We start from the raw sequence: 23,521 nt of genomic DNA, 5'->3' as shown, positions 1-23,521 counted from the left end.
GAATTTCTCAGAGAATTGCACTGGTATTTTTCATTATAGTTATAGTAAATGAATGGGAAACTTCTGGAAAATGCATTCAGATTATGTTCCCATAGATTCAAGATGGTGATGCATGCCTGGTAGGTAGTGTTTGGGCTCATTGGAACCTGTCCATTCCAGGCTGCACCTTTTCTCTATGTGCTTCTCATCTTCTTCTTTTTCTTCTCTTTTCTCATCTTTGAGGCTGGAGCGGTGTTGGTGGGGCAGTGGCTGCAATGTCAGTGGTGTGGATCGGGACTCCTGGTGGCAGCAGCTGTGCCTGGGCTCTTGGCGACAAAAGGCCCAGAGCCTGGACTCTTGGTGATGGTAGTACCCAAAGCGGAGTGTCCTGGTGGTGGTAGGCCCGGAGCCTGGACTCTTGGTGGTGGTGGTACCCAGAGTGGAGAGTCCTGGTAGTGGTAGGCCCGGAGCCTGGACTTTTGGTGGTTTTGTATAGCAGCAGAGCCAGGATCTCCTGGGGCATTGACTTAATTGTTTCTGTTCCCAGGGTGGGGCTTCATGAGGCCTGGATCACTTTGCAGAAGCCCTGAAGCTGTGCTTGAAACCCAGGTGAACAGAAGATGAACTCTAATTTGAATAACTTCTTTTAATTCTTTTTGTAGTTCAAAATGGCATCAGCCTGTGGTGACAAGACACTTTTCAGTGTATCTTCAGGATATATATAACAATAAAATTATTCATCAATCATTCCTTTATTGGCTACTATATTAAACTGTTAACTTATTTAAAATTAAGGTGATTAACATTTTAAATAAATTGTCATGCATTGTCATAATTCCATTGTAAAATGTGCTTGTCTCATGACGCTTTCATGACTTAAAAGGTACATTTTTTGTCTTAATTCCAATAGGTTGTAAAAGGAATTATTTGGTTAAAGACTGGCAACGTTGTAAAATAGATCAGGAAAAGAAGTAAAGATCCAGTTATACTTCTACCATTTTTGTATTTTCATATGTACAGTTTGTAAAATATTTATCACTATACCTTTTGTCCTGCAAATGATACTTGAACATAGGGATCGACTAAATCTTTGTTTTCTCCAATGAATGCCTTCTTCATGTTAGCCATTATGCTGGTGTTCATCTTCGGAAGTCCCTCTGCTCTGTAGACCTTGACATAATACCTTGCCCACTGCCTCTCTGAGGGTACTCCTTCAGGGAGCAATAAGTTCCTATTGATAAACAGGTAGATGATAATCTAAGGTTTTGGAGTAGATCTGTAGTTCTAGTAGATGATAATCGTTTGGAAATTGTTGAGCGAAATATATTCAGAAAAATAATATTTGGGAAGGTGAAGAGCCATGTGTCATTTTGTGGCAGTACAATCACCTGTGAAAGGTGCAATATTGCATGATAGCACAATTTACTCCTGTTGCATCACATGTTTGATGACAATTTAGGACAGGGTGTAGCAAACACTACTTTTCATTGAGAACACAACATTTATTAAAATATTGGTATTTGCAAAAAAAGGTTCAAATTTGTTCAGAAAAGTTGTGTATGTGTTTATCGAATGGCTTCAGAAGAGAAAAGACAACAATAGTTTGGTACTCTGCTTTGCTTTATACAGAGAGGAGAATTTCATGGTTCTCCCAGGCAATATGCTTATGGGCAGCATGGACATATAAAATTAAACAGGCAGCTAGGCCACTGCCTTGTGGCCCACCCAGTTAATGGCATGTGAAAGACTGGTTTCTGCACCCACCACATTAACATCTGCAGAACGGAGAAAGGAAGCAGATTCGTCCTTTAGGTGTTACTCCTAATTTGGTTACAGTCACTCTACATCCAAAATCCAAACCCAAAACTTCGCACTCTTTCCTAGGGACTCTACCCCTCTTGGACCAAGAACCCTGGATTTACCACCAAGTCTGGTTGCTGTCAATCTTCTGCTTGGGACTGCTCAGCAGTAGCTTGGAACATTTAGATGCCAGCCAATTGGATTGGTCAGCAGCCCTCATGGGAGGAACCTCCTTTCTCCGAGAGCTTGTTAAGATCATTTGTGTTGCATTATTGCTGCAAAGCAGCTCTTTTTAAAGTCAGTCAGCCTGCAACCAACTTTTCTCTTGAGGAAGGGGGAAGCAACATGCCCAGTCCCCTGGAAAAGTCCAACACTAAAACAATCCCTGTCACTGAATACTTCCTGATTCCTGCCAGCCTACTTTATAATTACATCTCTGATACTATCATCTGAATAGAAACCTCCCTCTGGTTTTATGCACACGATTCTTTCATCACTAAACAAAAATTATGTGGCTATAGCATAATTTCATTTTTTTCTTGAGTGGAGCAATTATAAAGAAGTATTTATCAGATCACAGAGCATTGGAGAATGTTTTACATATAGACTGCACATCATAAGAAAAATTTTCAATTTCGCGGGTGTTGAATGTAAGAACTGAGATCCTTCAGTAAATGTAATCCCTCACCCTTCTATATCATCTTCATCAGTCTCATTAGACTTGTGTGGTGTCTTGATATTATCCCCCTTCCCAACGACAGCTATGTCACACTTTAAGTAGCCTTTCACCCCAGTGGTGATGTCCCCAGGGTCACAGAGTATGGCCCATCTGTGGTAGAATTGATGCTCTGTTAAAATAAATGAAAAATATAGGAAGGTTACAAAATTGGAGATTCTGAATTTGAATAAATGTTTGTCACTGTCAATTAAAATAAGTTGCAATGACCCATTTATTTATCAAATATATAATGAAATAAGATGCTGAGACAGTGGCCGACAAACCCATTGGTTTATCAGGCAGCAGATGCCTGGCACAAATTAATCCAATTATCATCAGTTATCTCTAAACTGAGTGGAACATTTGCCTATGAATTCCATTTACATTTAATGATGTTCTGTCAAAGATCAGATAAAAGGCCATGGATAAAACAATTTCCTTCCCTTCGTTTGATTGACAGAGTTATTCACTTCTGGCGTGGGAAGTGATTTTACAATTGAAACAAAAACGTAGGCATACACAAGGGAAAAGAGGACGGAGGTTTGTGGCATCAGTGGGTGGAACTTGTTTGCAATATAAATTCTAATGGAGAGCTTGGGCTAATGGCTGGTTTCTGCACCATAGGTTCCATGTAATTGTAAGTAATTACCTGGCTGTGAATAGATAGTTCCTATATCAAGCTTGAACATGCCCACCAATGTCCCACTACGCAGGAGGTTTTTGGAATGAATTACCTGCAAGAGATTAGAGGTAAATCATTTTTATGGACTTACTTCTTTCTAGCAAGATTTAAACTGCCTTCATAACTTGAACAGCAAGCCAAGTCAACTTTTTCACCGCACCCCCGCCTCCCACCCCCCCCCCCCCCCCCCCCACCCCCCTCAATAACAATGAGAAAGGAAATCAATATATTTAACTTATGTTTCAAGTCTCCTAAAATGCGGTTGTATTTTTATTGCATAGAGGGCATGGTTCTTGATACTTTCTCTCTATTCCCCTTTATGTTTCATGTCTGGTGTGAACCATGGCTCAGTTAGTTGCACTCTTGCTTGTGAATATCAAGGTTCTGGATTCAGGCACAGGGGGAATGTTACATGGTGGATAGTGCCATCTTTCAGAAAGGATCTCTCTGCATTTGCACCATAATGAGGCTTTAGTATTCTGTTGTTTTATTAGACTTGTTCTTAAATAATATTTACTTCACATTCTTTCATTTAACTGCTTGTTTTTTCTCCCCCAAAATAAACAAGATGGTTACACTGAATATGTAAATTTTCTCACCGAGAGCTTGACTATTTTATCAAACATGACATCTGGAGACACATGAAAATCAAAGACGAAGTACTGGAGGAAAAAAAAGGAAAACAAAGACTTTAGTAACTATCTAAATAGCATTCATTGAACATTTGAAAGCTAATATCTATACGCATTATCTACATAAAAGTGCATCGAGGAAAATTAAACACTAATGATGACAATCTTGTGTATTTAGGTTTGGTGTAACAACATGAATCATCACAAATCAACAATAAATGCAAAACGAGAACATATTTCCAATGTTTACACATCTTAAAGTTCGATCCAGATTATGTTAATCTAACAAAAAGTATTTTTCCAATAAAACTGGAATTACTTGTGACTTGGTCAACTTCTTTGATAAAGAGTTGACTTGGACCGAGTGTTGCAGACTGGCACATTCTAAGGCCCAGGACTATGTGCTCAGGGTCGCACTAAAGCTTAGGGCAGCTATCCCCAAGGCTCAGTGGGGAAAGACCACACTCTAAGGTCTTTCTGCAAAATACAACGCGGAGCTGTTTAGATTCAAGACCCCCTCATTGCCTTAAGGGAACGTAAATAGTTTCCTTGTAAGAGTAGAAAATGCATGTTTGGAAACTCTCAGAAATGTCAGATTCCATTTTTTCTTTCTCTCTGCAAAGTCTCTACAGAACTGTTTCTGGACTTTTTTTTATTCACTTGTGGGATGTGGGATGTGGGCGTCACTAGCTGGGCCAGCATTTTGTTGCCCGACCCTAGTTGTCCCCTTGAGAGGGTGGTGGGGAGTTGCCTTCTTGAACTGGAGCAGTCCATGTGCTGTATGTAGAACCACAATCCCGGTGGGAATTCTAGGATTTTGACCCAGTGACAGCGAAGGAATGACAACACATTTCCAAGTCAGCATGGTGAGTGCTGGAGGGGAACTTGCAGGGGGTGCTGTTGCCAGGCTACTGCTCTCCATGTCCTGCTGATAAAGTGATCATGGGTCTGAAGGTGCTTTCAAAGGATCTTTGGTGAATTTCTTTTGTACATACTTAGAGATAATTTTAATCAATAATGTAGACGTTTTCAATTAAAAAAACTTTGAAAATAACTCATAATTTCCCACAAGCAAAGTTTAATGACATTTTTACGTATTTATTCATAGGGTTCCCACCAACATGAAAGCAATATCAAGGTGACATATGAAAGGAAACAAAAAGAGATAAAATATTGTAAATACTAATGGCTTCAATTTTTATTTGATGTATTTGACCTTTAACAATCGAATACACTGTTGATCTTTATTTCATCCTGATAAAAGGAACACCAGGCACTGGTTCTAGATTTCCCTAATGGAATTGTTGAAGGTATTTTGCTAGGCCTTGAAGCTTTGCTGTGTGAAATGTTAACATAAATTAAGAAAATTGAAAGAGGCACTGTTCCCCTGGAGTTGTAAGTCAAATCTTGTTTTCCTTTAGGAAGGAATTATCAAACTAATCATCCTGATCATAGTGGGGCAGAAATTCCAATCAGGATTGGAAAATTCCAGTCAGTGTTGGAAACCTTATGTATGACCCTGAGTGGATTAAAAAATTACTTACTTACCTTCAGATGAATTCTGTGCAGGAAATTCCTGAACTTTTACCAACCTGTCCAGGAATTCACAAATCCAGCAGCAGAGAAGATTATTATTAAAATAATTTACCTCTTTTTTTCACCACGGACTGCAGTATTGTGAAATGTTAATGTCTAGCAGACATGTTGAAAGCTATTGTGAAAGGGTAGGTATGTAAAGTAAGTGAGGGGGTAGGGTGCCAGGTGGATGAGGGGGATGCCCAGAGGGTGAGAATGTTATAGATCATCAGCCAGGTGGGGAGGTAGTGTCCTGGTAAGTGGATGAAAATGCAGATTGAGGGTAAATAGTTTGTTGGGAACAGATTGGTTGCCAGTTGGGATTGGGTTAAGAGTGGCGTTGGGTGTCAGGTCAGAGAGTTGTCTGGCTGGGGTAAAAGTGGGTTGTTGGGTTGGGTGTAGGGTCTGGGGATGGTTGCCAGGGGTCTAGGGTTGTTATGTATTCGGGGAGGTACGGTTATGGGTGAGAATGGTAAATGGTGAGTTAGGGCTCAGTTTAATAGTTACCCAAAAGTTAAGGATAGTTTTTTTTTAAACTCTCTAACATTTTCTGGGTAACTACTTAGGTTTAGTGAGCCAGAAAGCTTGGAATTCTTTGATTGTAAGGAGCTTTCTCAGAGGATGCCAGGTGTAAGGGAACTACCTGCCAGAACCTTCAATTTACTGTGCAAATCTCTCAAAAAATCTGGGCCAATACCATGCCTTTGGAAACAAATCAAAGAGATCTTCCAAACACTTCATGGATATTTATTTCTGAAAAGATTGAATCGGAATTAACTCTCTGGAAGAGTCAGAAGTTACTGATTAGCTTGAAAGGACTGATTTTTGAAGATGCAGGATTACAGAAGGGATGTAACATATAGAAATAGTGTACCTCATTGTAATAGGGACAGTTTGTCGATTCCTTCATACTTGTATATTTCTTCTCATCCCCGATTTCAACACATACAACTGGGTCCATGTTCAATCCCACGAGCTGTCTTGCTTCAATGATTGTGATACTCACCTTGAGTGGAAAGAATGTAGAAATAATTAACTTCATGCATCTTTTGTTACTTTAAAATCTTAAATTACTTACGGACAGACCACTGTAGAAATACAGGCATAACACCACCATAGCAAATAGTTTAAAAAATTGTTTAAATGGTAAAATGATCATATACAGTAATCAGATGATATAACTTAATATTTTTCCAGTTTCGATAATGTTCTTCCACATGCACAAGGAGAAATCACTACCCAGGAGAATGGATTAATTGTTAATGTTAAAACTGTACATACTGGAGTCCAAATTCCTCTGCTGCATTGCCAATCTCCTGCTATAAGATCATAGAATCATAGATCATAGAATCCCTACAGTGTGGAAACAGGCCATTTGGCCCAACAAGTCCACACCGCCCCTCCGAAGAGCATCCCACCCTGACTCATTCCCCTACCCCTGCATTTCCCCATGCCTAAGCCTCTGAATCTAAATATCCCTGGACACTATGGGAAATTTAGCACGGCCAATCCACCTACCCTGCACATCTTTGGACTGTGGGAGGAAACTGGAGCACCCGGAGGAAACCCACGCAGACACAGGGAGAATGTGCAAACTCCACACAGACAGTCGCCAGAGGGTGGAATTGAACCTGGGTCTCTGGTACTGTGAGGCAGCAGTGCTAACCACTGAGCCACCGAGCTGCCTACTTTGTGAGAAAACCCTAAGAACTGCTAGGAAATGGAAGGGAACCAGATGTTATGGGTTTTCACTAGTTTTGGGAGTTTATGATTTGCTTCCAAAGGGATGAACCTCCACCCACCTCCTATGAAGGAAATCATACCTCTGCTCCACAGACTAAGGTGATAACTATTGTAACTGTGATGGTTGCTATATCCATTGACATGAGATATACTGACCTTCACATCGAAGATGTGGTAGCCACTGATTATAGTTTGCCAACTTGAAAATGATCTTTTTATCTGATTCTCGGTTTCTTGTTAACAAGCCAAACTCTATACATACTAACATATAACTCTCATATAGAACTCCACAACCTTTTATCATTTATGTGGCACCTTATTGAAAAAGTTAGAAATCTAAATACACTACAACTACCAGTTCCCCTTTATTCACCTTGTTACCTTGTGCTTGTTACTTTCTCAAAGAATTCCATTAAATTTGTCAAACATAATCTTCCTTTCACATAACATGCTGACCATGCCCGATTATGTTATGATTTTACTAATGTCTTACTAGAACCTCGTTAACAGTGGATTCAAGAACTTTTCCCAATAACAGATGTTAGACTAACTGGCCTACAGCTTCCTGTTTTTGGTCTCCCTCCTTGCTTGAATAGTGGTGCCAGGTTTGCGACTTTGCAATCCACTGGGACCTTTCTAGAAGTTAGGAACTTTTGGAAGATTACAATCAACACATCAACTGTCTGTGCAGCTACTTCCTTTAAAAGATGCTTAATAGCACTCATGGACCTCCAGATGAAGTCCAGCATGGTCTGGAACCAAGGTCCAGTGTGGACTGAAGGCTAGGTGCCAGCATGGTCCGGGTTGGAAGACCGTTGTTCTGAACTTTTATTTCTGAAATGTTGAACATTTTGTTTCTCTATTTTTCTAAGTTTGTGTAACTGATGTGTACCTTTGTACCTGAGATAGTGCTGTAAGTGGCAACTTATAAATCTTTCATTGTGCTCGTTTGAGTACATGTGGCAATAAAGCTAATTCTAATTCTAACATGTAAATATTCTCAAAAACAATGTATATTCCGCGAAGCTCTTAAAGAAATCATACATTTTCCTTACTGTATTGCTTCTCGATCAAAAGTGGCCACTTGAGGTTTCTTTCATACTCCAATTTCTCCTCTTTTTAATATCATTCTTTGCTGATTTCTAAAATTTCCCCAATCCTCTGGCCCACCACTAATCTTTTCAGTATTGTACATCTTTCCATCTAATACTATTCTTAATTTCTTCAGTTAATCATGGATGGTGTATCCTTCTCATAGAGCTCACTTTTCCTCAATAGAAAACATAATTGTTGAGGATTATGAACAACATTAAAAGTCTACCATCTTATCTTTTAACCCCTTTACTTAGACAACTTCAGCTAACTCTGTCTTTATACCCCTGTAATTGTTCTTATTTAACTTTAAAGGTCAAAATTTCAGACCCAAATTTCTCACCCTCAAAGTGAATGTGAAATGGAACAATCTTGCCAAGAGGCTGCTTTACTTGGAGATCACTTATTTGTCTGATCTCATTTCATATTTCCAGCTCTAGAATTACCTGTTCCCTGATTTCATTCTAGAATGCATTGTTCCAGGAAATTGTCACTTTCTATGAATTCAGTCTCTATCCTAATTGTGCAAATTTGATATATGAAGATTAAAATCTCCCCTGATATTGCAATATCTTCCTGAAAAGTCTCCAGGATTCTATGGTTTATAGTCTGACCTACAACGTAGCTACTGTTAAGGAGACCATGTAAAACTCCCAGCAGTGACTTCTTCCCCTTGCTATTTCTTACATCCATCCAAACCAATTCTACATTTTGGGCCTCCAAACCAAGATAATTTCGAACTACTGTACTGATTTCATCATTGATTAACTGAGCAATGCCACCATCATTCCTTCTAATCATTCTGAAATGTCAAATTTCCACAATATTCAGTTCCAGGCCATGGTCACTGCACCATAATAGCCATCATATCATATCCATTTCTTTCTATTTGTGCCATCAAATCAACTATCTTGTTACAATATACTGTATGCATTCGGATAAAGAGCATTTAATTCCACCTCTTTACCATTTTCCTTACTTTGACCTTGTTTGTTGGCGTGCTCTTATGATTGTAGCCTCTTCTCTTCTTTGGAGTCTTGTTGTCATTACCTGCATCAATAGGCTGCACCATTACCTTGTCATTCCCCTTTAGCTTTCAAAATCTCTTCTTGTATGAACTGTCCCTTCCCCCCTGGCATTTATTTTAAAGCCCTCTTTCCAGCCTTAGTGATACCATATGCTAGGACATTGGTCCCGATACAGTTCGGGTAAAATGTGATCCAGTGGTCCTGCTCTCTCTTTCCCCACTGCTGGCACTAGTGCCTCATGAATTTAAACCCATTTCTCTCACACCAATCCTGGAACTCTCAATTTTGAGGATTTTCAGTAGAAAAGCCATTTAGTAGTTCCTTACTTCGGAATGTAACGTTAATGCTAACGATAAGTAAATTAATAAGCAAATCACGTTGATATGGGAAATTGGGAAGTAAAACAGCAGATGCTACAAATAGTCAGCAGATCAGTTAGCGTGTGTGGAGAGAACATGTTCCATGTGTTCTTTATGTCAGAGCTGATTAAAAAGGTGTATCAATTGGCAGGTCTGGATATATTGTTCGTTAGCTGTATGTTCTAACATATAAATGAATACTCTTGTCAAAAGTCAACTGGTGAATTCCCAACTCTGAGAATATTCTTGTGAGTGAGACATCAAGGTGAACTGGGATGATCTCTACGCAGTGTAGAGGCTGGTTACAGGTTGGGAGTCTGCAAGTTTAAGTGTGCGTTTTCAGTGGTGGGAAATCAGGGACATTGGAGTGAATGTCCACAAATTGCTGAAGGTAGCAGAGAGGTTGACAAGGTGATTGTGAATTCATTTGGATTCCTATTCCCTAATCGCACTGGTGTAGAACATAAGAGCAGGATGGTTATGCTGGAACTGTATAAACATGAGTTAGTCCACAACACTGGTCCTGTCCACAGTTCTGGTCACCTCATTATGGAAAAGATGGAATTACACTAGATAGGGTACAGAGGAGATTTACAAGATTGTTGCAAAGACTGGAAAAATGCAGCTATGAGGGAAGATTGGATTGGGTGAGATAGGCTTAGATTGGATAGTCTCTTAGGTACTCCCACACCCCAGGTCCTGTCATGATATGGGTGTGTTAGCACAGACACTGCATTTTCACCCATAGTCGCCATGAATACCTATTTACATTTTCTTCTTCCCTGATGTATTATCAACAATCCCTTTGTCTTCCTAATTTCTTCCCCACTATCTCTCTCTCTCTCCCTGGGCTCAGTCTCCACCTATCTGCTCACTCCTTCCCACCCACAGCCTGTCATCAAGATAAGTACCACCTTTTCCTTGCTGCTACCAGTTCTGAAGAAGATTTGAAACATTAATTCTGCTTTCTCTCCACAGATGCTGCCAGACCTGCGGAGTTTCTCCAGCAATTTCTGTTTTTGTTTCTGATTTCCAGTATCCACAGTTCTTTGTCTTATTTCGATTAGGCTAGGATTGTTCACCTTGGCAGGCAGGATGCCGAGAGACAATTTGATTGAAGTGTACAAAGTTGTGAGAGGCCTGGATAAACTGGATGGGAGGGGCCTGGTTACCTATTCAGAGGTCAGTGACTAGGGAGCATGGATTGGCAATGAAAGAGGAGAGCGGAGGTAAGGAAAAACCCATTTTGCCCAGAGGGTGGTAGGTTTCAGGAACTCACTGGCTGAAAGGGTTGTGAAGACAAGACCCTCAAAACATTTTCTAGGTGTCTGGATCTGTACCTGAAGTGTAGTAACCTGCAGGGCTACAGACCAAATGCTAGAAAAGGGGAATGGGGCTGACTGGATCATTTCATGGCTGGCTCGGTGGCTCAGAGGCTCAGAGACACTGGGTAAAGTGACCTAATTCCGTGCCATAAACCTTTTAGGAGTCTATGGTTCTAAGCTTTTCTGTTCCAAGATTACTTAATGTGTCAGGTCATTAATAATAATTGAGACTGCACCAAAGCTCATGTCTCTGACACATCTCCTTGGTTTGTACTACAACACCGTGCATTAGAGGAGATTCCAGTCCAGCATCTAACTGCAGTCATTTGCTTCAAGGGAGTTATTTTAGTGGTACCTTAGTTAAATTTTTTTATACTAGCTTAGGTTTGTGATCCCTAGATCTTCTCGTCTGCTTAATTGCTGTAAGTCCACACCTGATCTAGGCTATTTAATATTTGATGTAATTTAATTCAGTGTCTTGTCAGCTACCTTCCATCTGTGTTGTAGGAAATTACTTTTTTATAACCTTTCCAGAATGCTCAGCCTTTCCCATCCCTTGGCTTACACTTGGGATTATTCACCTTTCTCTTCTGCCTTAGGAAGACAGACATCGATTTTTTGTTTTAAAACTCAGCTGTCGCTAGAGAAATAAGTGCTGCCTTGTGAGTGATAGCCTTTGTAGTATGATCGGGTCAGAGTTGTTCATCGAAGATGTCAGTGACCATCCACAATCTTCAGTGATTATAACCAGACAGAGGACATCACTGGAACCCTACATATTCTGATCTCAGCTCCAAGTGACTGGGATCATTGTACATAAGTGTTATGCACATACTCACTAGCTATCTTAATGATATATTACCCCTCCACTCCACATCCATGCAATGCAAAAAAATTGTCATAATATTTTGTGATCTTTAATCAAAAAATTACTTCACTACATTGTCTAATCCATTTCTCCCAAGTAACTTTGTGGGTCTCGATTCATAGAATCGCTATAGTGTGGAAGCAGGCCATTTGGCCCATCAAGTCCATACTGACCCTCTGAAGAGCATCCCACCTAATCTGCACATCTTTGGACTATGGGAGGAAACCAGAGCACCCAGAGGAAACCCATACAGACACAGCGAAAACGTGCAAACTCCACACAGACGGTTGCCCAAGGCTGCAATTGAACCCGGGTTCCTGGCGCTGTGAGGCACTGGTGCTAACCACAGTGTCACCATGCAGCCCCATTTTGCTAATACTATCTGAATTATTTTCTACTTCTGTAGTAGATTTTACAGAATGTGAAACACTTTGCATTTATCAGTAATCTTTGCATTCTCATCTATTTTATTAAAAGAAAATTTGCATCCATCAGTTTCAAGCAAGATAAATTGTACTGGCTATTGATCAGACTGAGGATGAACAGAAGTAAAAGCACTGGTCTTGTCTTGCTGTGGCTGTCTTCAAGGTCTGTGACAATTGATATTATTGACATTCCAGGCATCCTCAATCCTACAACACAAGTAAGCTATGTAACACCATGTAACTAAAAAGGGTGAAAAAGGACCAAATAAAAAAACTCAATCTATAATTCAATAGCCACACTTTCCTTCGGTAAATATATAGGAATGGTTGATGACAAGTAATGAAATCCATAATCTTCAGATCTGATGGATGCTGAATAAGGATCCATAAATTGAAGGGTACAAATTTCCCAACCAAGTAGCCACAGATTTTTTAAACAAAGGGCCACTTACCTCCTCAGTCAATAGGCTGTAATTGCAGGAGTTTCATGAATTCAGCAGTAGGGTGAGGTGTTTAAGCAAGTTTGAAATTAGATTTCAATAGAATTGCTGAGTTATTCAAATTGTACCACTCTATTGGTAGAAGACCTACATCCCTCATCAAATTTACCCTCTAGAAAACAATTGGAATGTGTCCTGAATAATGTGAGTAGACCACTATACACCAAATTAAAAATGAATAAGTGCATTTCATTGATTATTATGGAGATAAGGAAAAATAATTTAGCATGATTGACAGGTGCATAAATTTGGATGATGCCACATTTGACAAGAAGTGCACTTGACTACATAATTCACATTTCTCTCAAAGTGTCTGCGAGCACCGAGTTGCTCTGTCATAGCACTTTTCAGAACAAATTCCAAATATTCATAGATTCAGTTGAATTCTTAGCTTCTTACAGAAAGTTCAGTATGATAAATGGGCTTAAATAATCTATTTCCTCTAGATTAAGAGTACACAATTCATCTTCACATGCCTTAGAACCAGCCACAAGCTACTCAATTTTCTTTCTTGTAAAGAAATCACCTGTAACTTACTTGGTAGTCCTGGGGTCTACCTGCACTGGGTTCCATTTTGATATCAGGTTTTGACCTGTGAATAAATTCAGAACAATTAAATCTTCAGAATAAGAGTTTCAGTAAATTTCATAATAGTTAAGTAGTTTCTAATGCCTTGCTGTTTCAGTTTTGGAAGCTTTGATTTTAGATGATTGATTATTTTACTGTTCTGTAGTAGACTTGAGTTTTTCACATACTGAAAAGTTATGAATGAAACATTTTTTAAAAAAGATTTTTATTTACAGATCCAGCTGCCAGTACTGGGTTCATTGCTTCTATACAGTATATAGTTTGTGACTGGGTAATGGGGGTGTGGGGGGGAGGGTGCATGGTGTTGTTTGCTCTACTTACATTGCATTGGAGAAATTGGGTGGGAGAAGGGATACACTGGCATGGATTTGGGGTGGACGGGGGGCATGAGGAACTATGGGATGTGTATTGACATCTACCTTAGCATAGGGCATGAGAGACCATTAACATCAGGTTCACCCTCAATTCACTCAGAGTTGTATAGCACAGAAACATAACCTTTGGTCCAACTCGTCCATGCTGAAGACGTTACCCAAGTTAAAGTAGTGCCATTTGCCTGCATTTGGCCCATCTCCCACTAAACCTTTTTCTGTTCAGGTACCTGTCCAAATGTCTTTTAAATGTTGTAACTGGACCTGCATCTATCACTTCCTCTGGCAGATCATTCTACATATGAACCACCCTCTGTGTGAAAAAGTTGCTTCTCAGATCCCTTCTAAATTTTTCCCCTTTCACCTTAAACCTATGGTCTTTAGTTTTTAATTGCCCTGCCCGAGGGAAAAAAACCTTTGTTATTCACCCTATCTATGCCCCTAACAGCGTCATACAGCACAGAACCAGGCCTTTCGGTCCAACCAGTCAATGCTGAACATAATCCCAAACTAAACTGGTCCCACCTGCCTGCTCCTGGTCCATATCACTCCAAACCTTTCCTATTCATCTGTTTATTTGTGTCTTTTAAAATTTGTAACTCTGCCCATTGTAACTTCGTCAGGCATTTCATTACACACATGAACCACCCTCTGAGTAAATAATTTGCCTCATGTCTTTTTTAAAATCTCTCTTGTCTCTCCCAATCTTGAAATTCCCCATCCTAGGGAAAAGATACCTACTATTAACCATATCTATACCCTCATAATTTTATGAACCCATATAATTCAGAATCCATCTCCTTTACAATGTCATACAATTCACTAAACTTCCTTCAAGTGGTGGCCTATGAATGGAATGGAGACAAACAGGGAACTCATATTCCCAGCTCTCTGCCTCAGTTTCCTACAATTGCAGTCCAGGGGAATCACAAAAAGCTGGGAATGGGATTTCTGTTATATAAGATCACCCCTCTACTCCCTACGCTCCAATTTAACCTCCTTGTTAATCCCTCACTGTTTATTCCACAATACTACAACATGAATTATTAAGGAGTTTCCAGTTTGTTTCTCCATATGCTCAGGTCTCAAGCTGTTGTTTCTTGAGCTGACCTGTTCTCACTGACCCAGTGAGCAAAAATATTGTGAGCTGAAGTTTGCAGGGACCACCAGATGGAGTTGGATGTTCTCCTACAGTAAAATATGGTCTATTGTGATGTACCCAATACTTAATGTGAATACACATGGGTCACGCAGCAGGTTACCTAGCAGTAATAGTTTTTAAGTCAGGTTGCAGTTCTACAAAAATGTTTCTAACACAAATACCCACTAAATATGTTCCATTCAAAGAAACAACTTTCAAAATGCTATTACAGGAAATTTAATCAGTATATGGATACGTGCGCAGTGGATACTTTGGGCATTTAAAGAAGGTCATCTGCTGGGACCTGACTTCAGTTCTTTGCTGAGAGCCAGCTAATTGTGTTCAGATCATCGTTAAAATATTTTTTGGTTGAGTCTCTTCCACATTAGCCTGAGGTTCTTTGAGCTTCCTCCACTAAAATCCTTTTCTTCTCTGGTTACTCCTGACTGCCACCCTGGCTGTACGAAGTTGTTTAAAGCACAGCAGGCAATGACTTTGAATATCTCAGCTAACCAATAATGAGACAAGCTTTTTGATTAGTTTTTGCATCTTAAATTGTTTTCTAATTTACTGATGGCCAAATTCAAAGCAGTTGCAAGCACCTCTTTATGTGTTGATCTTTACAGCTTCAATGATTGGAGGAACCAACATCCCAAGCAGTTATCCATGGACTGATGTAAAATGAATAATCAAAGCCACAAAGCATTAACCTGCATCATTCTGTAGTGATGACTATGATTACACACTCATAGGCAGTAAATCAATAGCGGAGGTATAGGCACTGGGAATCAAGGCTCGTACAGCCATGATAACATTGTTCATTCAGTGAAATAAGATTCTGTTGTGTTGCTGTTTTCTTTCCAGGAAGGAATTAGTGAAGTCAAGTCTTCAGATGAAAAAGGCATCCGGGATTTTATGATGTAGTATATATAGATGTTGCAGCTTGTGTCTTGCTGTTGCTTGTAAGGTTCAACTGATATCAATGTTTAATACTGCAATTACCTTTACAAATATTGATCAAGCTATCTCCGTCCTGGGATTTTTTTGTTTAACTCTGTCCAGAGAGAACAGCAACACTTTGATACTAACTCATTGTGGAATCATAGGTGCTGATTTTTCTTAACTCTTTATTTCCTAGGAAAATGTATTCTTTGGGAAGAATGTCAAGAAAAGGTGAACATAGGCCTATATTATTCAGAATCTTTATCCTTTACAATGTCCTGAGATTCACTGAATTTCCTCCAAGTGGTGGCCTATGAATGGAATGGAAACAACAGGGAACTGAGATTCCCAGCTCTCTGCCTCAGTTTCCTACAATTGCAGTCCAGGGCAATCTCAAGAAGCTGGGAATGGGCTCTCTGTCTGTGTCCATTTGGGTCTGAGACATTCAATTAGCCAAGCTTGTGGTTGCAATTCCATGTTTGCCCATTTCCTGGTTGGATTTATGGATATATGTAGCTCATGGTCTGACTCATTATATTCATTGAGACTACACCTGACCAGGGTCCACCCAGAGGGGGCTCAGAGAACTGGCCTGACTCTGTCCATATTCAGATTTCTTTGTCTATGTCCAAGTCTGATTTCCCTGGCCTGCACATAGAGATGGATACAAAAGGTTATCTGGCATCTTCCTTTGGTCATTCCCTTCCGTCTCTAGAATCTGCAAAAAGAGTGAAAAACCAAAAGGGACAGCAGCTTTGTATCCAGCTCACAACATTTATGTGGAAATATGTTGGGATAAAGAAAGTCTAAGTCAATTATATTAAATATAAAGGGACAAAATTGGAATTTTGAGAAAATGGACCTAATTTGACAACTGTGCTCCTGTGCACCATCTAGATATCTGCAATCATCCTATTCAGAGATGCTGTGACACATCTCTGGAGTATGAGACTTGAAACCAGGCTGCCTGGTCCACACATAGGGACATTACCACTTCACAAGAGCCCCCTCCCATGAAACATTTATTTTAAGTGGGCACTGATTGGTTGCGACGCTCTTGGATTTTGAGACCAGGCCCCATTTGCATTGAATGATTTGGCTCGTAAGTGCAATAGGACCATCGATACTTGTAGATCATTTCTGGGAACATGGCACATATCAGATGCTGAGACAACAAGGTGCAGGGCTGGATGAATACAGCAGGCCAAGCAGCATCATAGGAGCAGGAAGGCTGACGTTTCGGGCCTAGACCCTTCAACAGAAATGGGGGAGGGGAAGGGGGTTCTGAAATAAATAGGGAGAGAGGGGGAGGCGGATAGAAGATGGATAGAGGAGAGGATAGGTGGAGAAGAAACAAACAGGTCAAAGAGGCTGGGATGGAGCCAGTAAAGGTGAGTGCAGGTGGGGAGGTAGGGAGGAGATAGGTCAGTCCAGGGAGGACGGACAGGTCAAGGGGGCGGGATGAGGTTAGTAGGTAGGAGATGGGGGGTGCGGCTTGAGGTAGGAGGAGGGAATAGGTGGGAGGAAGAACAGGTAAGGGAGGCGGGGACTTTGCAGGTCTGGGAGAGGGAGGCTCTGAGCTGGGGTAGGCTTGATTGTAGTGCCCGGAGATGCCGGCGTATTGCTGCAAGTGTGTGTTTCAGGAGTCGCAGGGAGAAACGCTTCTGAAGGATCTCAATGCTATGAATGTAGACATTGTCACGGTTGGGGCCAAATTGGGAAGGCCTGAATGTGGACTGTAGTCCATTGGGGGTGATCTGGTTCCGTAGGCAGGTACTAAGAAAGGTGATGTGGCTGTAGTAACTAAGAAAGGTGATGTGGCTGTAGTAACAGATATAACAGACATAACAGATGCTGCTGGGCCTGATTAAAAACAGAACAAAATAAACAAAACCTATTCAGCATTAGTATATTGGATGACGAATGTCAATCCTTACATTTCATTGGAATAGACCAGCCACCTCCACAGGATGTGGTTTGCCAAATCTTGAAAGCAACCTGATATCTGGGCTTCGCAGGTTAAGTTATGAGGAGAGCTTATACAAATTAGGCCTGTTTTATCTAGAATTGAAAATGTTAAGGGGTGATCTCATTGAAGTCTTCACTATATTAACAAGAAAGGACAGAATAGTTAAAGATAAGCTATTTCCACTGGCTGGGGATTCTAGATTTAGAGGACATAGTCTGAGAATTAAGGCCAGACCACTTAGGAGAGATGTGAGGACACACAAAGGGTGGTAGATGTTTGCAACTCTCTTCCACAAACTGCAGTGGATGCTGGATCAGTTAATTTTAAATCTGAGATAAAGTTTTTCTCAGCAAAGATATTAAGGGATATGGCCAAAGGCAGCTATTTGAATTAGGAATTAGACACAAAAACAAAGTTGCTGGAAAAGCTTAGCAGGTCTGGCAGCACCTGTGGAGGAGAAAACAGAGTTAACGTTTCGGGTCCGGTAACCCTTCCTCAGAACTGATGGTGGCTGGGAAAACGTCAGTTTATATGCAGAAAATAGGGAGGTGGGTGGGGTAGGGAGTAAACGATACGATAGAGCCCAAAGAGAGAGAAAGACAGTTGGACAGACAAAGAAGTTGCTAACGATCAGGCTGGGAGGGTGAATAGTTGTTAATGGGGACTGTTAGTGACTAACAACAGGGGGTGTGTAATGGCAGGCTATGTGGGATGGGGGGCTAGGACATGGGAGAGTTTAGGCCCTAAAATTATTGAACTCAATAAGGATCATCAGACGCCATTTCCACCACCTCCAACAAGATGCCACCACCAGACACATATTCCTCTCCCCTCCCTTGTCTGCTTTCCGCAGGGGACGTTCCCTCTGGGACACCCTAGTCCATACTTCCTTCACCCCCAACACCTCCCCACAGCCCTACGGCACCTTCCCCTGTAACCGGCGAAGGTGCAACACTTGCGCATTTACCTCCTCCCTCCCCAAACATACCTTCCAGGTGAAGCAACACTTCACCTGCACTTCCAAGAATCTAGTCTACTGCATTCACTGCTCACAATGTGGTCTCCTCTACATTGGGGAAACGAAGTGTAGACTTGGCGACCGCTTCGCAGAACATCTACATTCTGCTAGCAAAAAAGACCCTGAACTACCTGTTGCCTGCCACTTCAATGCACCACCCTGCTCCCTGGCCAACATCTCTGTCTCTGGCTTGCTGCAGTGTTCCAGTGAAGCCCAACAGAAGCTGGAGGAACAACACCTCATTTTCCAAAAGGGGACACTACAGCCCTCCGGACTCAATATTGAGTTCAATAATTTTAGGGCCTAAACTCTCCCATGTCCCAGACCCCCACCCCATACTCCAGGCCTTGTTACCACATAGCCTGCCACTACACACCCCCTGTTGTTAGTCACTAACAGTCCCCATTAACAACTCTTCACCCTCCCAGCCTGATCGTTAGCAACTCCTTTGTCTGTCCAACTGTCTTTCTCTCTCTTTGGGCTCTATCCTATCGTTTACTCCCTACCCCACCCACCTCCCTATTTTCTGCATATAAACTGACGTTTTCCCAGCCACCATCAGTTCTGAGGAAGGGTCACCGGACCCGAAAGGTTAACTCTGTTTTCTCCTCCACAGATGCTGCCAGACCTGCTGAGCTTTTCCAGCAACTTTGTTTTTGCTCCTGATTTACAGCATCCGCAGTTCTTTTGGTTTTTATTTGGAATTGGACTACTGTTCGGCCATGATATAATTGAATGGTAGAACAGACTCAAGGGGCTGAACGGCCTACTCCTATTCCTAAGTGGTTTATCAAGAGGCTGAAGTTTGTGATTTCCCTGATCACTGCTTGTGAGACTGTAACATTGTTGTGGGACTGGTATATTTCACTGCTGTGTCTTATTTTAATACGAGTGCATGTTTAATTATAATCAGAGCAAATACATCTCTAAATTAATCTTTAATCTGACACTAAAAGCATATTGTTGAGTGAGTGTGAGCTATTACCTTTTGTTTGAGACATTGGTGGTGACTGCAGTGACAGAAGCCAGTGAGATGGTGTCAGGATCCAAACCCCCACCAAGACGCATGGCTTTTCTATCCAGGTCTTCTGTTTCCAGGACTGCAGGTTCATCTGGAAGAATCAAACCAGTTACCGTTTAATCAAATGGATCCAGAACTCCTCACATCGCCTGACAGATTTTGTTTCCAGTCGAGGGAATTCAATTACCTTCGACTTCTATCAAAGTTACATGAGTCTCGTGACACTATTTGCAAAGTTTGGTCAGACTCAGAAACCAGTTGAGGAACAGAGGGTGATTTGAGATGCTGCTAAACACTACAACCTCAGAGTGAAGGTACAACCCTTCAGAACTGAGATGAGGAAGACTTTCATCAGACAGAGGGTGGTGAATCTGTGGAACTCATTATCACAAAAGGCTGTGGAGACTAAGTCATTGAGTGTATTTAAGACAGAGATAGTTAGGTTCTTGATGAGTAAAGGGATGTCAAAGGTTTTGGGAAGAAAGCAGGAAATGGGATTGATTAACACATCAGACATGATCGAAAGGCAGAGCAGACTCGATGGGCTGAATGGCCTAATACTGCTCCTATATTTTATAGCATGGCAGCTACTTCTACAGTGTAGAGTGAAAGGGCCCAGGAGAGTAATGTAAACTGATCCTGCAGAAATGTCAACTCTTAAGACAGAACTAGTTCAGAACAGAGTATGGTCTTAATTAAAAAAAATTGTAAAATGGGAGGGTCACAGTAAAATTCAGAAATCAGCGATGAAATTAGATTTGATCCATTAGATTTCTGCCCAGGTCTGAACTGAGCAGTAGGGTAAAGCAGCGAACTCAGCAATGCAGTAAAAAACATACCCAGAAGGACAGTAGGTAACAGCAACAGGGTGGAGTGTGGAATGGAACAGGTATTTTAGGGATTTAGAGATTGTGTGATAGTTGAGACACTCAGCCTAGTCTGGCAATTAAAGCCAGCTCTGTTCTGTTGTCAGCGGATCCAGGCTTGTAATTATGAACAGAGTCACAGATATAAACAAGAGGACCAGTAAAAATACAAAACTGGGGGATGACAATATGCAACTGAACTAAAGTACATTGTGGTGATGCTGTGTCTTTAAGAAGTTATTTTGCCCTTTTCTCTAAAACAGAGAGAGACTGGGGGACAGGTATCGAGCAGTTTATGGAGAAGATAAACTTTGAGGCCTTGGGTGTTTCTTTTTAAAAGCTGGAACAATAGAAGCAGCCTGAGTGGGTGTGGTCGAACTCCCACTCACACAACCAGGGATTTTAGGGTTAGCTTTCAGCAGTTGCTGTTGGAACTTGAAGAAGTGGATGCTATTTTTCCTTCTCATGATTACAACCAAAAGCTGGGGGTTTTGCATTTGAGACAAAATCTATTTTCTGAATCTGCCTTTTGCCAAGAGTGTTCATGGGAAGTTACTGTATTACAACAGTTAATTAGTAATTAGTTACTGGATCTATTATTCTGTTAAGAACAAAGAACAATACAATACAGGAACAGGCCCTTTGGTCCTCCAAGCCTGCGCTGCCATATTTTGCCCTTCCCTGACAGGATCCACATCCCTCTGTTCCCTTCCTATTCATGTATTCGTCCAGGTGCTTCTTGAATGCTGTTATTGTGTCTGCTTCTGCCACCTCCTCTGACAGCATGTTCCAGGTACTCAGCACCCTTTGTGTGAAAAACCTGCCTCGCACATCTCTTTTAAACATCCCCTCCGGCACCTTGAACTTGTGTCACCTAGTAATTGACCCCTCCACCTTGGGAAAGAACTTTATATTTTCCACTCTATCCATGCCATTCACAATCTTATAAAGTTCCATTAGATCACACCTCAACCTCCTGCGTTCCAGTGAAAACAAACCCAGTCTTTTCAACCTTTCTTCATAGCTACAATCCCCTGTACCAGGCAACATCCTAATAAACCTTTTCTGTACCCTCTCCATGTATGGCCTAACTAAAGTTCTATAAAGCTGCAGCATAACTTGTCTATCCTTATACTCAATGCCCCTTCCGATGAAGGCAAGCATGCCATAGGCCTTTTTTACTACCTTATCTACCTGCGAAGCCACCTTCAATGATCTGTGGACCTGCACACCCAGATCCCTCTGCTTATCAATACTCCTAAGGGCTCTGCCATTCACTGTATAATTTCCACCTGCACCCGACCTTCCAAAATGCATCACCTCATATTTGTCCGGATTAAAATCCATATAGATAACATCAACCACTTTTCCCTCATCAATCCTCTTTGTCACCTCCACAAAAAAATCAACCAAGTTAGTGAGGTACAAACCCCTCCCCACCCCCAACAAAACCATGCTGTCTATTGCTAATAAGTCCATTTTCTTCTAAATTCATATAGATCTCGTCCCTGAGAATCGTTTCTAATAATTTCCCAAACATTGATGCGAGACTCTCAGTCTGTAATTTCCAGAATTATCCCTGCTACCCTTCTTAAACAATGGGACAACATTAGCTATTCTCCAGTCCTCTGGGACCTGACCTGTGATCAAAGAGGATAGAAAGATGTCTGTCAATGCTGTGGCAATTTTTTCTCTTGACTCCCTCAATATTCTGGGATGGATCCAATCAGTACCTGGGAACTTATCTACCTTAATACTTTTAAAAAGGAAGAGGCATCGTCCATCTTAAATAGCAATTTGGCTTCAAAACTCAACACTCCCTTCCCTGAGATCATCCTCCAATATTTTCCTCCGGTATAAAGATAGCAAGAACTGCAGATGCTGGAGTCAGAGTCAATAAAGTGTGGATCTGGAGGAACACAGCAGGTCAGGCAGCATCAGAGGAGCAGGAGAGTCAACGTTTTGATTCTAGATCCTTCATCAGGACAAAACAAAATAAAAGTGTGTTTATTTGGAAAAAAAGTGTTATTACTGGTTTCCAAACTGTGGAGTACAGAACATTAATCATATCATCTCAGTTTCCTCTGACCATATTTAAAAAGACATGAAAACATCTTTCAATTAAAACATAATATTGGATTATTAAGATATTAAACACAAAGGCATTGAGTTAATTGGACTTTAAAATTATGAAAATATAGATTTACTTTCTAATGTAATGTCAGCATATTTTTATGCCATATTAGATGTCAATGATAAGATTTAACTGGAGAAGTTATGAAATCAGGAAGGGAGAAATAGTGGGACATATATTCCTTGTACTAAATACTTAATGACTGATAAGTGGCTCTGTATCAATAAAAGTATGGCCATCCATAATGGCCCAGAAACGGACTTGGCTCGAAGAATATATTTTGGTTTTGGTGGGGTTGCGGGGTGAGTGTGTTTTCTTTATTGCTCACCGAATGATGACATTGTTAGGTATGAAGCAAACTGAAGATGTAGCAAAATACTGAAGTGAAAAAAAAATCAAGGTGTCAACCAAACTAACGTATCGATTTAAATAACAGCAACTGACTACCCTTTAGGTTAACAGGCAACTTGATGGAAAAGGAATGGTTCATTCATCTGAGAATTAGATTTTTTTTTCAGAAAATGGTATTTGGGATCCAGTATAGAAATAGGGCTTTGTAAGTAGAAGAGGTGACATTGGACCCATGGTTTCTAAAGCTTTGTACTACTGAGATACATTTCATTTCATCACTTGGTCTGCTGCAGACTGGTTGATTGCTTTGATTACTCAGTAACTTGATTGTCGTGCTATCCGATGACTACCAGGCTGGCAGTAGATTTGCTTTTCAAACTAGATTACTTTCACA

At 40.9% G+C, this 23,521-nt stretch overlaps 1 protein-coding gene across 1 annotated transcript in view; it reads right to left on the bottom strand.

Annotated features, from left to right (window-relative positions):
* Nucleotides 1–23,521, bottom strand: part of otofa (otoferlin a) — a 323,207-nt gene that overhangs the window by 107,471 nt on the left and 192,215 nt on the right. Inside the window, exons 8-14 of the mRNA XM_048597126.1 lie at nt 19,741–19,867; nt 13,264–13,318; nt 6,261–6,392; nt 3,779–3,841; nt 3,147–3,231; nt 2,468–2,627; nt 1,024–1,210 (exon numbers count right to left, since the gene is read on the bottom strand). Coding sequence (XP_048453083.1) covers nt 1,024–1,210; nt 2,468–2,627; nt 3,147–3,231; nt 3,779–3,841; nt 6,261–6,392; nt 13,264–13,318; nt 19,741–19,867 — 809 coding nt within the window. The remainder of the gene's footprint in view (nt 1–1,023; nt 1,211–2,467; nt 2,628–3,146; nt 3,232–3,778; nt 3,842–6,260; nt 6,393–13,263; nt 13,319–19,740; nt 19,868–23,521) is intronic.

Source organism: Rhincodon typus, chromosome 5 (assembly GCF_021869965.1).
Source record: "Rhincodon typus isolate 14 chromosome 5, sRhiTyp1.1, whole genome shotgun sequence".
Lineage (NCBI taxonomy): Eukaryota > Metazoa > Chordata > Chondrichthyes > Orectolobiformes > Rhincodontidae > Rhincodon > Rhincodon typus.
This window is presented reverse-complemented; position numbering and strand designations above follow the sequence as displayed.